Source organism: Lissotriton helveticus, chromosome 7 (genome assembly GCF_964261635.1).
Source record: "Lissotriton helveticus chromosome 7, aLisHel1.1, whole genome shotgun sequence".
NCBI classification, from domain to species: domain Eukaryota; kingdom Metazoa; phylum Chordata; class Amphibia; order Caudata; family Salamandridae; genus Lissotriton; species Lissotriton helveticus.
This window is the reverse complement of record NC_136068.1, coordinates 1,537,734,349-1,537,754,281: the sequence shown is the minus strand read 5'-3', so window position 1 is coordinate 1,537,754,281 and position 19,933 is coordinate 1,537,734,349. Positions and strand designations below refer to the sequence as shown.

Below are 19,933 nucleotides of genomic sequence, written 5' to 3'. Positions count from 1 at the left end.
TTCCCCTGGGAAGATCTGCCTAATGACACGTGGGGAAGCCGTGAGTGGCCGAGAGGCTCACTTCACCTTCCCGGGCACAGTCTATCGCCGTCTCAGCAAGCGGGGATTAACCCGATCGCAGGCAAAATGTACACACGGAGCGAACTAACGGTTTGTGCTAATCTGTGTTAAATTAATGAGATGTTAAGGAAATTAGGAACTTATGGTTTGATTTTATGCGCCTTCCGCCCGCACAAGCAGTGGGAGGAGAGGGTCTCTCAGGCTCACCCCATCGGGTTCATTAATAACTTTCTTTTTACCTCGTGAGACGCCTGGCGCGTGCGCGCCTGCTCGTCAGTCACAGTGGGGCACAGCTACTTAGACGCAGCGCGGGGGGAGCGGAGGCGGGAAAGCGGATGGTAACTCGCAGCCTCTCTGTGCGAAAGGATGGCTGCAGGCCTCCACCACGCCGTGCTGTTGGTTGCGGTTAAAGAGCAGGACATTGTGCTCGCTGCCATTGGTGACAGTGCTTCAGGCGAGATGAAACAAGCATTGGCATAGCAGGCAGGGAGCGCACGGTCCGGGACGGGAGGGGGAGGGAGAGAGCCGAGGAGGAGAGAGGTGAGAAGAGTGGTGGGGGGAGAGGAGGCGACGAGAGGAGCACACAGAGCACAGCGGCGCGTTTATTTTTTCGAAAAAACTCTGCCACAAAGGAATGTGTCACAGGGAGAAACTTGACACTCCATCTGTTCCGACTTGATTTGTTGCAAAGGCACCTGTTGTCTGTAAGCCCCGTACTTTTCGGATTGGGGGCATGTTTTTCTTTAGAGAAAGAAACGGAAAAAACACGCCCCTCAATCCGAAAAGGACGGGGCTTACAGCGAAAAGAGATCGTCACAGAGACCTCTTCTCCAATGGCTGGCCGCCGTTTAGGAGGCCAGCCAATGGAGAAGAGGGGCGGGTTTAAGCCTCGCTACTCTGAGACATAAGATCTCGCCCGCGAGACTGCGCATGCGCAGCCTACGCTGCCCGAGACCTATAAATGAGAAAATCAATGCACAGCAAGTCAATCCAGAAAAGATGAACGCTGCAGAACAAAATGGTTACTTGTTTGTATGAGTAGTTTTGGAGCTTGAAGAATTTTCTGTATTCACATGCGACCCTCCCACCTCCACGGATTGAGGTGCAGAACATACAAACTATGGTGGGTCTCCTTTTCACAGAGCACACAGAAGGCACCATATGGTATGGCCAAAAAGTCACCAGATGAGGGAGAAAAAAAGAATCTGAATTAGCCGACCAATCACAGGGACTTCCTAGGCTCATGTCTGACATCACAAGCAGACAGAATGCCAACAAATGGTGGTTGATGACATTCAAGAGGAAAAAAAAAGGTGGGGGGGGGGCGGTGGGAGAGGAAAATTCCTCCCACAGCCACTAGATAGTGGAATAATGCAGTTTGTGAATTCAGAAAATTGTTCACACTGCAAAACTGCTTCTACAGGCAAGTAACCATTTAGTTCTCCTTCATGAAGCTACAGTGAATTTTTCTCCTCACTGGTCGAACTTCACCTGTTGTGTTCACTTGTCTCCCCATTCCTTCTTTTTCCAATTTTGGCTTCAATCTTTTCAATACAGTCGGTTTGCAGAGTTTCAATCAAAGGGGCATGGGTGCCAAACCACAGAATGTCAACATATTTCAAGTTAGATTTAATACACCTGCCTATTGCCTTCACTTTGCAGCAGCTCTTGGGACTAGAGTTGAAAACACCAGGGGCGTGCCCTCTGTTATGGCAGAGGAGCTTCGCTTCACTGCTGGAACCAACATGAAAACTTAAAATAAAATGATAATAAAGCAATTAATAAAACTGCTGTCATCATTTTACTTTACGTGTAGGGGGGAACTGGAGACGAGTCTTGAGGGTGGAGCCATCAGCAGCAGGAGTGTGGGGCATAGGGCACCAAGTGCGCATTTCGGTTTGGCTTGCCATCTTAGGACGGCCAAACTGACATGCGTACTTGGATATCTCCAGGCTGTTGCTTGGAGATACCAGCAGGGCTCAGGAGCACAGGCTCACAGTCCCTGCTGGAGTGTGAAACAAATCCACTCCGACCAACCCCGCCGCATCTCTCATGCTGGGTAATAGCAAGAGATCTGCATGTGGATTGGTGCAAGGGGAGTCTTCGAGCCTGTGTGTGTAGTTCCTGTGCATCGGGAGCTGAAGAGTGGTGGGTGACAGGAGGTACATTTAATTTTTTGTGCCCCGCGCTGCCGCACCAGTTTTCCATGATGGTGGCCGCCACTGGAGAACTCCATGTGCTTGGGCCAGGTGGCTGAGATTCCAACAAATCAACATACAATAAAGTTGACGAAAAACCCAGCACCCAAAATGTGATTGAGTGCCATGGGCTAATGCGCACTGTTTCAGAGTCTGTGTGCTCCTAAATCCTCACATTAGAACCAGCCCTACGCAAATTGGTCTTGTTCCTGCTGCAGTAAGAGCCGTTCAGTTTCAACTACCAAGCCAGGCCGCCTCTGAACGAGAACACAAGCAATCTCGTTGAGAGGAACTAACAATCCATTAGAATACATTTATAGCCACCGGGGATATGTTCCCTTATTCACCAACTATGGTCAAGGGAAGTTGATTGAACGTACCACCTGCTGCCCCGCCCTAACTTGTGCTTAATCTAGACACATACAGTATTTCGTATAGAACTCTAACCCATCTGTTCTGACAGCCTTCTCTGGTAAGCCATTTTATTCATTAGCATGTCCAACTCACATGGCATCCTGAGGTGGCTGTTCAAAACAGCTATGCACACAAACCTGAACCACAAGTTTCTTCTGCAGGGAGGGGGCGTGCTGCTTCTGTTACCTTTTCACTGAATTAATGGCCTCTGTGTAGTCCGGTTGCCTGATCTTCCTTATTTTGTTTGTCCCCACAGAACTGCTTTGAGTTGTACATTCCGAACAACAAGGGTGCGCTGATCAAGGCATGCAAGACAGAGGCGGATGGACGCGTGGTGGAGGGGAACCACAATGTCTATCGGATTTCAGCTCCGACGCCGGAGGAGAAGGAGGAATGGATAAAATCCATCAAGTAAGTCTGCAAGAAAGGAATTTGAAAGGAAGAAAGGTGTGTGAACTTTTGGTCCAGTGATGAATGCCATAGAGACATCTAGGGTAGCAGTAATGCTGCTTGGTATTGCTTTTGAAATGGTTGGAGACATTTTAAGGAAAGCATGTCAATTAGTGTTTTATTTTGTAATGTGTGACTGGTAACAGTGTCTCAGCTTTTTTCGATGGAATAGAAACTGGAGGTGAGGGTATGTTGTAACTTGGGTGGGGGGGTGTGATCTGCAAGCCTTCCCAGATGAGGACCACTGGGGCCATATAGTAATTGAAAGAAATAAGAGGGCCAGGCTGTAGGTATATTTCATTCGCAACACCACCTTTTCACTTCATGTCCATTGACTAACGAAAGTCACATTATTTATGTTTTATGTTGTTGAAGTCCTATATGTGACAGCCATATACTAAAGTAGTAAATATTACAAATAAGTATCTTTGGTGTGTTACGATTGGTGTCTAAGAAATACTTATTGGACTCTGTTTCTATAATTAATTTCGTTTATTTTGTATCATTTATTGACTGAATACTAGGTGAATTGTAACTTCGGCAGACTGCCATCTCAAATATGTTTAAATCCTAAAGGCTGTTTCTGTAGTAGGGGATCTCTGTGTAGAGTCATAATCTAGTGAATAGTCCCGCTCATGTGCGGGACCCCGGAGCAAACAAAAATAATCTCTTAAGCGGTCTTCTTTGCAGTACTGCATAGACACTTCAGAGAGAATTAAAGACCGATAATGCAGCCTTTACATGCAAGGCGCTACACTGTCCAGTACTTCAACTAGAAATGCAAAGATATTCCACCAATATCACACTTAGACCTGTCTGCCAGGTTTCACCATGAAGAACACTCCCCCCCCCCCCCCCCCCCCTTCACCAAATCCTTGGAATGATAGAGAGGAAGGACAGGACAGACAAGCCCCCATAGGCTGCCATTATGTGGCTTAAAAAGGGATATCGTGCCTTTAAGGAAACTTTCCAGAACTCTCCTGGTATCCCAGAAGGCACAGTAACTCCCTCCACTTTCAGTTCTTTTTTCCGGCTCCTGCTAGCAGGACCCTGGAGCATTGAGCTCTCCCTTTTTTGGCTTTTTCTACAAATTGTGCACTTTTAAAGTGTTAGTGTGTTCACTCGACGTGTTTTTGCCTCTTCTCATCTTTGCTGGAGTTCCTCTGGTGTTTTGGCTGATCTTTTATCAAATATGCCTGCCTTATTTGATAAATGTCCTGAGTGCTCCAGGAAAAAGGCAAAATCGGATCCTCACAGGGTGTGCATCCTGTGCCTGCCTTCTTCTCATGTTCCTGAGGAGTGTGATATCTGTCTACAGTTCCCTAAAAGGACCCTAAAGGACAGGGAGAAGACCAGGCTCCAAGGCTTGGAGCAGAGAAGGCAGCAAGGACAAGGTGGGTCTGGGCATGAAGGGGCTCCTTCCTCTGCCCGTGTGCCGCCCTCTGGGGGGCTCCCCAGTGAGGAAAAGGCCAGAAAACGCCACCAGTCGACGTCGATAGCCTAGACGTCGAAAGGAATGACCACAGTCTTCCCCGTCTCCCCAGGGCTCTGGGTCGAAGCGCCGTTGACGTCGAGGGGACTGACGTTGAGACCTCCGAAGAGGTCGACGTCGAGGACTGATTCGTCGTCGAGCCATCATTGACGTCGAGAGGGGTCAATACGCCGGCGCTCGCCGACTAGGCGACACCGCCGGTCACCGTCGACACGCAAGTCAGTGACGTCGAGCCGAAGATCAGCGTTGTGACAGAGGTCGTCGACGCCGAGGTCGTCGAGAAGACGATCGACGTCGAGGCACCGACCGTCGACGTCGAAGCGACGGCCATCGACACCGAGCAGACGCTCATCGACGTCGAGCAGATGCTCATCGACGTCGAGGAGACGTTCGTCGACGTCAAGGAGACGCTCGTCGACGTCGAAAGTACGCTCAGCGTTGAGGTGGAAGCCTAGACGTTCTAGGACCAGGACGGAGTCCACTGCTTCAGCGAGCACACGGTCGCGGTGGCGCCGTTGCTCGTCTACGAGGGGTAGGGCCTCTAGATCGCCCCCCTTTGATCAGAGGAGGAGGAGTGGGACAGTCTCCGGGCTTGGAGTACACTCAAGTTTACTCACCCTCCAAACCGAGGTCGCCTACACCTCCACCTTTACCCGTGGATCCTCCTCCACGTACCCCGACTCCTCCTCCACTGCCTCAACCTCCTACTCCTCCACCACCTCCGGTTCCTCCTCACCGTCCTCCTCCACCGGCTCCGCCAAGGTCTAGCTCGCTACCTCATTTGCCGACGCCGCCTACAGGGCTGCCGCAACCTAGGCTCCCGGTTCGACCTACACAGCGCCCTCCTTTCCGGCCCGCAGACCGTCCGAGGCCGCGGAGGTCGAGGTCTCGCTCAAGACGGAGAGATAGGTCCAGGAGTCGCCGTCGCTCATCTACGAGGTCCAGACTGCGCCGTAGGAGGGACAGGTCTAGATCCCGCCACACGGATTCGTCCAGTGCCAGAGACTACTCGCCGACCCTGACGGACTCCCCTCGGACGAAGGTGTCCCCGATAGACGACATTCTCCTTCCAGGAGGTGTTGCTGCGAGGAGCGGCTAAGCTGGGCATCGCACTCACGGTGCCCGCGCCCTTGACTTCCGTCATCTTCGAGGCCATGCACAAGAAGCAGTTGTCTCACCCCTTGCTGCCGTTGGTGCCATGGCTGGTGGAACCCGCCATGGAGATCTTCCTCACCCCTGCGGTGACGAAATCAGCGTCTTCCAGGCTGCAAAAGAAGTATCGGGCCCCTGACTCGGATCCTGCGTTTCTTCGCTTAGACCCTGCGCCGGACTCAGTGATTGTGACGTCGGCGAGGAAGCAACACGCCACCACCCAGTCATCGACAGTGCCTCCTGACAAGGAGAGCGACTGGATGGATTCGGCGGGCAGGAAGGTCTGCGGGGCGGCCTCCACGGCTATGAAGGCCGCGAGTGCCTCAGCCTTGTTGGGGCGTTATGATCGGTCCCTCTGGGAGTCCCACCCACGGTTCGTGGAACTCCTTCCCCGGGATAACAGGGAGGATTTCCAAGAAATCCTTAATGAAGGACTGATGGTCTCCAACCAGGTGATCAGTTCAGCTGCGGATTCCTCCCTCCTGGCAGCGCACGGATACTGCCATGGGGTCAACCTGAGGCGCCACACCTGCCTGCGTCTGACGTCCTTTAAACCCGAGGCGCAGCAGAGGGTTGCCAATCTACCCTTCTCTGGAGAGACCCTCTTTGGAAAACATGCGGACGAGGAGATGGCCCGCATGAAGGCGAAGGCGGAGACCTTGACGGCTGTCTGATTGGAAAAGCCGAAGGAACAGAAGAAGACCTTCCGCTCGCTCCAGAAACTGTACGGGGCGCAAGGTAGAGGGCAAGGTCGACAGGCTGGGTAACAACAGCAGCAGCAGTTCCAGCGGCGCTCGTTCCAAAAGCGCCAAAGGGGCCCTGGTGGTCAGTAGGCTTCATCCGCGACCAAAGGCCCGGCTGGGTCTACGCCCTGAGGTGCTTCTTCCCCCTCATCCGTTACCCGCTCCGGTGGGGGGGAAGCATCCAACATTACCTGGCAGAGTGGAAAAACATTACTCAAGACAAATGGGTGCTGAATATTATTTGCAGTGGATACAGTCTTCGGTTCACCAGTCCGCCTCCAGCGATTCCACCGGTTGGCTCGCAGTTCCGGCTGCACGAGCTCCAGGTGGAGGCCGACACCCTGTTAAGAAAAAAGGTGATGGAAGACGTCCCTCTGTCTCAAAGGGGAAAGGGCCTTTACTCGCGCTTCTTCCTGATGCGGAAGAAGGACAAGAACGAGTTCAGGCCCATTCTGGATTTGCGACAAGCAAACAAGTGGATTCGCAGGGAAATGTTTCGCATGCTATCTTTGCACCAGATTTACCCTCAGCTGCAAAGGGGAGACTGACTTTGCGCAATAGATCTGCAAGATGGGTACTTCCATGTGCCCCTTGCACGGAAACACCGGAAGTTCCTGCGCTTCCTCGTCGGCACCAATCAATATCAGTACATCGTGCTACGGTTTGGACTGAAGTCTGCACCCAGGACGTTTTCCAAGTGCATGGTTGTGGTGGCAGCAAACCTGCGAAAGAACAAGGTGTTTGTCTACCTGTACCTGGACGATTGGTTGTCAAAGGCCTCCACCTTCCAGGAAGCACAATTGCACTTCAACAGGACGGCCGTCCTGCTGAATCGCCTGGGGTTGCACATAAATATGTCCAAGTCTGTTCCGATCCCGGTCCAGTACTTGGGAGCCTCTATCAATATGCTGTCAGCGAGCGTGTCTCCTTCGGAGGAGAGACGCTTATCACTCCTTCGGAAGGCTCCGGCTCTCATAGCTGCTCCATCTACAACAGTGAGGACGGTGTCTTTTCTACTGGGGTCGATGGCCTCTTGTATCTTCCTCACCCCACATGCGTGCCTGCACATGAGGCTGCTGCAGGAATGTTTGGAGGATCAATGGGACCAGAGATCACAGAAAGTTGACCCGCACCAAGGTTTGTACACAAGTATTTGATTTATCAAATTTCTATATTTCACAGTTATAGTTAATATTCAGACAAACTTCCCACAAGTAAGAATTTCAAAAAGAGTTGATTGAAGATTTTTCCAATTTTCTTTATTCAATTTCTCAGTTAAAATTCACAGAATTGCTTGTTGCCAACGCGTTTCGTCACATCTGTGACTTCTTCAGGGGTGGAAGCAATTTATATAAGAAAACATGCATATTACAATACGATACAAAATTCATTTCTTTACAATAAACAATGGTTAAAAACATGCACGTGACACCTGTCATTTCATGTATTATTATGAAGAACAGTAAGAATTCTTATACTCTTTTCTCAGAACTTCTGGATATCTTCTACTAGGTCAGAATTTAAGGGAAGTTAAAGCCACCATTCTTAAAGAACAAAGCGGAAGGAGACATGCTAAAAGAACTACCTTCTTTTTTTTGTAGTTTGTAGTGAATGCTACACAAATAACATATAGAGCAATTGCCTTTAGACAAGAGTAACCGTAATATGGAAAACTGTTCTATGTGCCCTGAGTACCTGTTGCATCTATATTACATAAAATAATATTTTATTTTCATACCTCAATAGTTATTATTCTGACAGAATTTCTATTTAGCATCAGCCACCGTATATTCTCTATGTATTTCTGGTCTGATATCTAAAGGTGAAATAACAAAACGTTACTGAATCACAAAAACAAAGTACACTGCATGACACTATTCAACAATATTTAGTGTTTTTATATGTATTTTATAGTCCATTGCAATGTGGTTGCTCATAATACCAAGGATGGCACTGGTATATTCAATTTGAAAGTAACATGGGGGGTGCTGGGATGACAGGATCCAGTTGTCTCTTCATTCCCAACGGTCCCTGAGATGGTGGTGCTCGGCAGAGAATCTACTATGGGGTTCCTTTCCACAAGGATATCCCGACTCAGACTATCGTGACGGATGCGTCTCTCCTGGGCTGGGGAGCGCATTCAGACCATCTACAGATCCAAGGAACTTGGTCTCCGGCAGAGTCCACGTATCGCATCAATTTCTTGGAACTCAGAGTGGTTCACTTGGCACTGAAGGCCTTTCTTCCGTCCTTCCAGACTAACTCCTTGCTTGTACAGACAGACAATACGACCACGATGTATTACCTCAACAAGCAGGGGGGGCTCAAGATCGTATACACTGTCACAGGAGGCACAGGCGATCTGGCACTGGCTGCTAGCCAGAGGACTGGCGATAACGGCGACTCATCTGCCCGGTGTGCAGAATGTTCAGGCGGACGCTCTCAGCAGGTTACTTCAGGAAAACCACGAGTGGGTCATAAACGGCGACGTGCTCGACGACATCTTCGCCATGTGGGGTACTCCAGACGTGGATCTGTTCGCCACCACTGAAAACAGCAAATGCCGCGACTTCGCCTCGAGGTATTACCAACCGGGGACTCTGGGGAACGCGTTATGGATCAGCTGGTCGAACAGCTTTCTGTACGCTTTTCCACCCATTCCCCTGATTCCGGCGGTGCTCATCAAGCTGGCCCGATCCCGGGCGCAGATGATCCTCATTGCGCCGTAATGGCCCAGACAGTGGTGGTTCACAGACCTGCTTCACCGGTCAATCCTACCTCATCGGTGGCTGCCGTGTCGGCCGGACCTTCTCACGAAGTTCGGGGGGCAGATGGTGCACCCCAACCTCTCGTCGTTGAGTTAGGCGGCATGGCTCCATGAGCAATATGGCCACTTAAATCTTCCTGAGGATTGCATGGACATATTGAAGGAGGCTAAGAGGCCGTCTACTAGGACCTCTTATGCTTACAAATGGAAGAGATTCTGCATCTGGTGCATGTCTAGGAACTATGATCCAACGACCTGCAAGGAGGATGTCATCCTTCCGTACCTTCTGCATCTAGCTCAGTCTGGCCTTAATTTCCATTCCATTAAGGTTCATCTGGCTGCATTGACTGCTTACAGAAAATGCCCTTCGCAGACGTCCTTCTTCCAGATTCCTGTGATTAAGGATTTTTTGGAAGGATTGAAGGTGTTCCCTCCTGTTCGGCTTCCTTCGCCTGCATGGGAACTGAATGTGGTGCTGTCCAGGCTGATGAAGGAACCTTTCCAGCCTATTCACAAGGCTTCGCTGCAGCACCTGTCCTGGAAGGCGGCGTTCCTCGTGGCCATTACATCGGCCCGCAGGGTGAGTGAGATTCAGGCATTGTGTTGCCAAGAACCTTATACTGTGTTTCATGCTACTAAGGTTGTTATGCGTACTCAACCTAAGTTCCTTCCCAAGGTGATTTCTGATTTCCATGTTAATCAGACTATAACTTTACCTACTTTTTTCCAGAATCCTTCCACTCCAGCGGAAAGGTCTCTTCATTCCCTGGATGTTAGAAGGGTGTTGACATTCTATCTGGATAAAACCAAAGACATTCGCAAATCCGACCAATTGTTTGTCAACCATGGGTCGGTCAGAACTGCTCTGGCTACTTCAAAGCAATCTATCTCTAGGTGGATTGTGTCTTGTATCCAGCTTTGTTATCAGAAAGCGAATAAGACCTTAGGGGGTAAGCCTAAGCCTCATTCCACCAGGGGCAAAGCGGCCACAACAGCTTTGCTTCATAATGTTCCCATTGCAGAGATCTGCAAGGCTGCCACTTGGATGTCGGTCCATAACTTTGCTAAGCATTACTGTCTGGACTCTGATGCCAGAGCGGATACTCAGGTCGGACAGGCTTCGCTGCGAAATCTGTACGCATAATAGTGGTGTTGTCTTTTTTCTCCACCGCCGGGTTGTTTTTGGATGGGCTTGCCATTCTATTCACTAGATTATGACTATACACAGAGATCCCCTACTGCAGAAGGAGTGGTTTCTTACCTGTAACTCCAGTTCTGTAGTAGGGGTATCTCTGTTATAGTCATAAGCGCCCGCCCTCCTCCCCGGTGGAGTTAAGGATGAAATGATGAATGCTACAGGTCTAGCTGATACAGTTGATGTGCATTCTGGAATACCAGGAGAGTTCTGCAAAGTTTCCTTAAAGGCACGGTATCCCTTTTTAAGCCACATAATGGCAGCCTAAGGGGGCTTGTCTGTCCTGTCCTTCCTCTCTATCATTCCAAGGATTTGGTGAAGGGGGAAGTGTTCTTCATGGTGAAACCTGGCAGACAGGTCTAAGTGTGATATTGGTGGAATATCCTTGCATTTCTAGTTGAAGTACTGGACAGTGTAGCCTTGCATGTACAGGCTGCATTATCTGTCTTTAATTCTCTCTGAAGTGTCTATGCAGTACTGCAAAGAAGACAGCTTAAGAGATTATTTTTGATTGCTCCGGGGTCCCCGCACATGAGCGGGACTATTCACTAGATTATGACTATAACAGAGATACCCCTACTACAGAACTGGAGTTACAGGTAAGAAACTACTCCTTAATAATAAACCACCAATTGTTGTGTGTAGTATCATTAGGGGCACAAACATGAGCTAGTACATGCAGTGCAGAAGAATAGTGGCATTTCTCACAATAACTACAGTTAGCAGAATATGCAGACAAAACAGATCAACGCTGGAGGCCGGTGATTTACTGCTCTCCATCCAGGTGCCGCCGCCTAGGCATATGCTGGTAGTGTACACTTCGAGCATTTCCAATAAGGGTGGTTGACGTGGCAGAGTGTTAAAACATACACATTATATAGTTCAGATCCTGCCTCCTGTAGATTAGATATAAATAGCAGGGAGCTGTGACATCCACCCCTATGATATAGTAGCAGCAGGTTTCTTTAGCCAACCACAATCCAGTTCTACTTCTGTAATTCTTAATCAAGTTCGTCAACCAGTCCTCACACATGTCAAGGAAGACCATTTTGCGAGTAGTTTTAATTTAGCCATGACCGTTCATCACACCAGGACCACTTTGTTGTCTAAAGTGATCAAAGGAAGAAGTTGTCAGCCTGTTTGACTCTGTTACAAATTTAAGATTAACCGCCCGTTTGATCTTGGATGGTGGGGTCCAATGATTAATTGGAATCAAACTGCACATCAGGGTTACTTACTCGGTCAGCAGTCTCTTCTGAGCTACTTTGAGATGATGTCCATAAATGAGGTGGTGTTTGAAATATTACATACTTCACGATGTAGGAGCAATTGTAATATTGTGGTTTTTTTTTTGTCTTCTCCCCTCCTCCGTTTAGGGCGGCAGTTAGCATCGACCCCTTTTATGAGATGCTGGCGGCTCGCAAAAAGCGGATATCTGTCAAGAAGAAGCAGCAGATGCAACAGCAGCAGCAGGAACAGGCTTGAGGGCGCAAGCTTGGATGAAACACATGACTGACACTTCCGCCCATCAACCAGAAGCATCCTGCGCTACCTTTCTTCTGTCCCTCCCAAAGCTAAAGGCCATGACGGAGGAGAGACTCGAGACCGAGAGACTGTGGATGGGGGATGACCATCCCCCACCAGCCAATTGCAGCTCCCCAAGCAGGGGTTTTCATGCTGCAGAAGGATGGGGCTTCATGCGTCACCCACTAAACATTGTTGACCACTAGGCTGTAGAGACACTTTTTCAGTGTGGAAATAGGAGTGGTGTTGGGTGTGTTGATGGAATTAACTGGTGTGGGAAGAACTGAACCGCCAACTGGACCACTACTATTCCTAGAGTTTTTCCCAAACTGACAGTTATTTACTTTGATGTCAAAAATGCAAGAGAAGGTTAAAACTGTGATCTATTCATTTCTGTGTTCCTCGAGGTGTGAATCTGACATTGTCCTAGTGCACCCCGCAATTCAGTGCAGTTCACTTTGTTTACACCTTCTGCATGAAAACAAAGCCTATGTTCAAGCCACAGTTCTTCTAAAAGTATCTGTCTCCACCATGAGTGTGGTGGCTGGCAAGCATTATTCTTACTTTCTCCTGGAGTTGAACAGTGACCAATTCACGCCAAAGATTACATCCTTTTAAGCTAGGTTCTTTCTTTCGCGATGGCTTGCAGCTGGACTAGAGGCATCTTCTCAATGCAAAGCTGTTAAGCTCAACAACTGTTGAGCGCGGAAAACTTCAGAAGCACCAATTGGAGATCTCGTCACCTCTGTTCGATTGGTCTTATCTGCACGCACTCTAGGCATGATAAAGTAGTTGCCAAGCATCCAAGAGGCAGTATCCATTTTTCTATAGAACCTGATATCCAATAAAAGAGCACCGAAAGCATCACTCATGAATAAAATGTACCGGTGAACAATGCAGAAAAATTGGCTACATTTGCAAGCATCGTGAAAAATGTTTGGTGTTTTATTTTTTGCTGAAATGAATTGCAGATTTAAGGTTCAAAATTCAGCTATACCACTTTAATAGTTTAGTGTTTGAAACACTTTACCTCTTCAAACCTTTTTCCCCTAACCGAGATTCCAACACTATCCTGAGTCTAAATGACTGTGCTGGACATTTGGGCGAGTGTGCTTCCATTTAGCTCCCCTGTTAGAAGGCAAGAATGCCCAGTTGAAATGAATGTTGTAAACTGAGTCTTATGTAACATTTATTTCAGAAGGATAGAGACATTCCAAGAAGAGTTTGCTCTATCTAGAGGCGGAGTTTTGTTGTTTGTAAGCTATGGCTGCACATTTATAGTGCAATTAACTCGTATTTATGTTCTATAGATATGTTACCCTAAAACTACCTAACATGGAACCCTCTACTAAAAGCTAAACCAATTTCATTACTCTTAGCAACTAGAGTTGAACGTTTAAGCACTGTATAACTTATTGTGTCACACGGTTGATTCTGTTCCATGTTGCTTTTTTCAGACCTTAGCACAAACCATTCCTCTAATTGTACGCTGTTCAGTTTCACAAATTAACTGAATCGGTATACATGGGCTTTGACCTGACCTGGGGCCAGAGTATATGAAAGAAAATTGGAGAGTGGCGCACTCTTGTCATGGTTGGCTGCTTGTCGGACCTATTTTGAGATTACCGAGCACATGAGACATTAACTGCGTGTCTGCCTGACGTCCTGAAACTCGACTAGCTCGCAGCTACCGTAGATCACAGTTGAGAAGCCAGTCTATTGCGTTTCAGGTCTCGGGCAGCGGATTCGAGAATGGTATGGCTATTTAGCTTGCGGTTCTGTTGTCCTGCCTGTGCAGTCTTCAAGACTAGGGCTGGGGAGCATTTGCCTTCATAAGCACTGATACAGGAGATGGGAAGGAAAGGTGATCTTGTCATGGTCGCTACATTTCATTGAGTGGGAGGACGTGTGTCAAAACGGTCTGCGTAATTTTGTCTACAGAGGCATCCCAGCTCAGGGTCCACCTGATCGTGGAATCCAGGTCCACTAGATGGGTACGTTTCATTTGTAATAGATAGTTGGTATGCTTTTGAAAAAAGTGTAGTCTTGAGGAAAAAAGCCAGGTGTTTTACTTAACACTAACCAAGTCCTTTGAGCCAGTACGGCACCAGGATCGAATTCCACTATATCAGAATCGTAACGGAGCCATGAGTAATTTGAACTGCAGGATTATCCAGGACGCACAGATCACAACAAACTTAACCTGGATGTGATCCCGGCAAATCTATGTGCAGGCTCGTTCACCTAAACCAGGGTTTATAAGACCCATTGTGGGTAATCCCAAGAGATTGGATAAAAACATTGATGATTATGCGTGGTGGGTTCACGTCAGTAGATGACAAGGTTGAAAATTGAGTTATTGGGTGTAACAATAATTGTTGATCCTTGATAATTAAATGAAAATGGGGTTACTTCATGTTCTAAACTATGGGTCTGAATTTGGCTGTTCTAGCACTGACTACATGGTAGGAGAGAGTCTTGTTACAGGCTCTGCAAACATCTCCTATCTGCTTTTCTTAGATTTGTTGCAATAATTTCTTCTAATTGTAATCTGCTTTGCAGAAAATAGTAGCAACTGCTCTGAAATATTACTTGTTTGCCTTTTTTCTGCATGAGCAAACCTAAGGAAAAAGGTACAGGAGTCTTAAAAAAAAAAAACAAGTGGTCCATTCGTACAAAGCTGCCTGTTTTATATTCGCTTTCAGAATGTTGAATCTGGTGAATGGCTGGTCAAAAACTACCCATCAGTAGATCCGTGGTAATATTTCATTCAAAATGGCAAGCAAAAAGTGCCAGACCGAATCACTTTTCCAAAGTTTCTTTTTTTTAATTGAAACATTATATTGTGTGTTGGACGTATGACGAAATATGTTCACAATGAACTTGTTTCCACCAGCTGTTCGTGACTGAAAAGTAAAAGGTTGATAAGCTTGGCATCTTGCTTGCAAAACATAACCCACTAGTTTCTTATTTTTGTTCCTTATTAACAATGTCACACTCTTAGAAATGAAGATCCTGCTTCGCTTTCATAGCAGGCTGGGTCAGTCTGTGCCAAATGGTGCGGATAGAGCACTCCTTTCTCCCTCCAGAAACACATAAACCTACTTAGTAAAAGAAATGCAACTGTGAACATACATACAAATATCTTCTTTCCATCTTGCCTATTCCCGCTTCCGAAGTGAAGCAAATAGTATTGTTCGATTCCTTTTTTTGTAATTTCTTTTGTAATTCTTTCTTTTCTATTATTTAAAATTATTGTATGACAGTTTTGACTTAATAAAAAAATCTATATAAAACCCCATCTTCAGGGTTGTGGAGCTGGATTTCTTATGCTAGCGGCCGTGTTTGTGTATGGCTTATGAAGAACTTTCTGTGAGGGAAAAGAATTGTTACTCCAGTATTGGAACTTTCATAGATTCACATGCCTGAATCATTCCCCGTCGTCGAGACGGGAGTCTCCGGTATATAAAAAAGCAGTGCTTAGTAGTATAGCAAACTGAAAAGAGGCCAAGGCCCATTTCCCATTTGCAACCCATAGCCTTTGTTATGTAAAAAAGGCCCAAACTTTTCTCTGAACCAATCGGAGCTCCTCACCCTCTAGAACACTCCTGAGAACCTTCTGCCCCTCAGATTTTTCTACCGCACATTGTGCTAGGGAGTCTCCTTTGAGCTCTGCCCAAATTCTTTACTTTTACTGTATTTTGACTTAGATTTGAGGTTTTTCATCTACCATGTCTGAGAAGAAGAAAGGATTATTTAGAGCTTGTTCCACCTTCTCTAAGAAGAGACTTTATACAGATGACCCTCACAAAGACTGCATCTACTGCCTCTATCCAGACCATAAGGCAGTAGATTGTAAGGTAAGTCGTACCTTTTCGAATAAGACCTTGTGAGATCGTGAGGGAAGGCTACTGATCTGGCTACAGAAGGTTAAAGCCAGGAAGGAGATCCTCTCAAGTGAGAGTGAAGAGGAATCTGTGGCGTCTAAGAGATCTCAGAAGAGAAGTAGATCTCCTCAGACATTCCTCAGGGGAAAGACCTGAGAAGGCCCCAAAAAAGGGCGCAGTCCCTCAAAATCCCCTTCAGTTACACCGAAGGGGAAGAAGGGTTCTGCTTGTGAGGTGAAACTAGTGAAATCTGCCTCAGATCCACCACAATCACCTCAGAAAATCAAGATTACCATCAAACGGTCTTCTTCTACGCCTTCTGAGGAGAAAGGTACTGTTTCTGCACCGTCGACGGGACCGTCAACAAGAAAGGGATCATCGACGACGACAAAAACACCTCCGTCGTCGACGAAGAAAGGTAGTTTTAAAGCTGGTGAGAAAACAGCGTCGACGATTTCACAATCGACAGCGATATCGGCGACAGTTATACAAGAGCGACGACCGCGGCGGCGTCGACGAGGTCTGTGTCGACGACGGCAGTGTCGAAGCTGTCCTCGTTGACGGTGACTGTAATGTCGACGCCAGCGTCGACTACGATGACTTGGTCGACAACGGCGATGGGAATCTCGTCGACGAGGGAAAAAACACCAGAAAAAAGATTGGTGCCTTGGAAAAAACCTATAACACCAGAGGTTACACCTCCAAGCAAGGTCTCTCCATTGCTGCCATCTCACCTGCTGGAAGAGGAAGATTCAGAAGAAGAAGATGACGAGTATGGAATTGCGAGTAGCCCTTCGCAATTGCAGGTCAAGTACCAGGAGGAGGATTCTGAGGAGGAATATGGGGGTTATCAGGAACAACCCCAAGAACAGCACCGATATCGCCAACAGCAACGCGAGGAGATGACCAGTGTGCCATCCTCTTTGTTGAAGAACCTCCAGGGCATGTTAGAGGATTATAGGAGGAGATACCCAGCGACTCCAGTCGCTCAACAGGCCCCAGAGGTTATTCCACGCCCACGATCGGTACCAGGGACGCCGGTTCGTAGGAGAGATTTTGCCGGAGCCTACTGCTAGGTCTCCACCGCCAACGTCACGCCACGATACCTCTGATGACGATCATGAGGATGGGGAAATTGTGGACACAAGTGCAGAATGGCATGACTATATCACCCCCTCACCTTCCTACGCAGAGACCAGTAGATTCTCCACCGGAGGACATTGGTGGATTTCATAATTTGATGGAAAGAGCCACTAAGAGATTTGCACTAACCATGACAGAGGAGAAGACGGAGTGTTTTTTATACGACTTCAAGGACTCTTATCGGAAATCTGTGCGATCCCTGCCTATAGTGTCTCATATTTGGAAGGAAGGATTAAAGGTCATGGAGACGCCAGCTATCGTAACGCCGGTTCTGGCCAGACTAGATAAAAAGTATAAGGCACCTATTGATGCTCCAGCTTGCCTTTTGGGTCATCCCAAACCGGATTCTGTTATTACTCAGGCGGCACAACAGAAATCCAGGAACCCATCTGCTCCGATTGCAACACCTCCGGACAAAGAGGGCAGAAGTTTGGATAATGCGGGGAAAAAGGTTTTCATTAATGTTGGCTCTGCTAGTGAGAGCAGCTAATGCCCTCGCTATCTTGGGAAGGTATGACAGGCAGATGTGGTGTGACCTGTCTCCATACATTAACCAGGTGCCGGAGCCAGAGAAGCAGGAGGGGAAGAAGATTCTCATGGAAGGAGAGAGGACTTCGGCCGAAGTCATAGACTGCACTATGGATATAGCTACCACGGCGTTTAGATCCTTGGGAGGAGCGGCGGTCCTGCGCAGGCAAGGATGGCTGCGAGCAACAGCGTTTATACCGGAGGTGAAAAATAAGATTTTAGACCTCCCTTTCAATGGAGAAGAGTTATTTGGGAAGCATATTGATGATACTCTGCAGAGTATCAAGAAGGATACAGATATGGCAAAGGCTCTGGGGACACTGCAATACAGGAAACCCCCTTTTCATGGCTCCAGGGGTAGAGAGCAGTCCTCGTATAGAGGAGGATACCAACAGGGGAGATATTCTTCTTATCCGTCCTCATCGCAGCCTTACCGTCAACAGTACAGCCAATGTCAATCAGGAGGATATACAAGATCAATTCTAAGAGGACGGGGTGGCCGGGGAAAGGACAACACCCGTCGACAATGACGACCTCCATCTTCCGGCTCTGTCAGATGCTCCCCTGGGTGGAAAGATTGCTCACTATCTTCACAAGTGGAGGAAAATAACAACGGACCAATGGGTCCTCAAAATAGTTCAATTCGGTCATACCCTAGAATTTCTTCAGACTCCCCCTTGTACGCCACCGATGCACCAGAGAGCCAACCATCAGCATCAACTCCGGGAGGAGATTCGGACAATGCTCCGAAATGGAGCAATAGAACCGGTACCGAAAGCCCAGGAAAACAAGGGGTTTTACTCCCGGTTTTTTCTTATCAAGAAAAACAAGCTCCAGTGGCGCCCCATTCTGGATCTCAGATCCTTAAACACCTATCTCAAGAAACAATCTTTCAGGATGGTGTCTCTGCAGGACATCCTTCGGTTATTAAACCCAGGAGATCATATGACCACATTGGACCTACAAGACGCGTATTTCCACATGCCGATCCATACTGCACACAGACAGTACCTTCGGTTCTTAGTAGCCGGAAGAAATTACCTATTCAGGGTACTTCCATTCGGCTTGAAGTCAGCGCCGAGAGTTTTCACGAAATGCCTGGCTCCAGTGGCGGCTGTGTTGAGGAAGCAAAAACATCAAGTATTTCCTTACCTCGACGACTTGTTAGTCAAAGCGCCATCAAAGGTACAGGCCAGAGCATCAACACAGGCCTGCATAGACTTATTCGCCAATATAGGATTGACTCTCCACGAGGGAAAGTCAAACCTCCACCCAGCAAAAGTGATCACATTTCTGGGGGCAAAATTGGACCCGGAATGCAACATAGCGTTTCCCTCCGAAGAAAGGCAACTGAGGATTGTGTCCCTCTTACAATACTTTGTAAAAAGAAAGTCTCTTTCAGTCCGCAGGTACAAATCCTTGCTGGGCACGATGTCATCTTGTATTCCCCTGGTACCTTGCTGCAGGCTAAGGATGAGACCATGGCAAGAGCAGATCGATCTCCAATGGTGTCAAGCGGAGGGATCCTTAGACGATACAATATGGGTGACACCAGTGATGGTACAGGCAGCAAAGTGGTGGACACAAAAAGGAAATGTGTCTCAAGGACTGACGTTTCTGGCAAGAGCGGCTCCTCTAGTGGTAACGACGGATGCGTCGTTAGGATGGGGAGCTTTCCTTCAGGACCTTCAAGTCCGCGGTCGTTGGAAGGCGCACGAGCAGCAATTACACATAAATCTGCTGGAGCTAAGAGGGATCCGCTTGGCATTGCTGGCTTTTCTACCAAGGATAAGGGGCTCGCCGGTGTTGGTAAGAACAGACAACACTACGGCGATGCATTATGTGAACAAGCAAGGGGGAATGAGATCTCTCTCCCTGTCTCAGGAAGCCCAGGAGATATGGGAATGGGCTCTTCAGCAAGGAATATCATTGGCAGCAGAACACCTCCCGGGGGATCAAAATGTCAAGGCGGATACTCTCAGCAGGCTCAAATCGTCCTGCCACGAATGGGAGCAAGACCAGGGGGTCCTGGACAGCGTATTTCGAAGATGGGGAACACCGATAGTGGACCTCTTTGCTACAAGGGAAAACAAAAAATGGCAGTACTTCGCAAGCTGGTTTCCCCAGAAGGGATCTTGGGGGAATGCGTTTTCCATGGCATGGTCCGGCATCTTTGCCTACGGTTTTCCTCCAATTCCTCTTCTCCCCCGCATACTGGTGAAGATCAAGAAAGAGCCGTGCAGACTGATCCTAGTAGCCCCGTGGTGGCCCAGACAACACTGGTTCACGGAGCTGCTGCTGCTGTCGGAGGACCGTCCAATTCGGTTGTGTCCAATTCCATCACTTCTGACAATGTCCAAGGGGCAGGTGCTCCATCCGG

The 19,933-nt window shown here is 48.0% G+C and overlaps 1 protein-coding gene across 1 annotated transcript in view; it reads left to right on the top strand.

Annotated features, from left to right (window-relative positions):
- CYTH2 (cytohesin 2) overlaps positions 1 to 15,296 on the top strand; it is a 273,336-nt gene extending 258,040 nt beyond the window's left edge. The window contains exons 11-12 of the mRNA XM_078654983.1: positions 2,929 to 3,083; positions 11,848 to 15,296. Coding sequence (XP_078511109.1) covers positions 2,929 to 3,083; positions 11,848 to 11,956 — 264 coding nt within the window. The 3' untranslated portion in view covers positions 11,957 to 15,296. The remainder of the gene's footprint in view (positions 1 to 2,928; positions 3,084 to 11,847) is intronic.
- Positions 15,297 to 19,933: the final 4,637 nt, after the last annotated feature.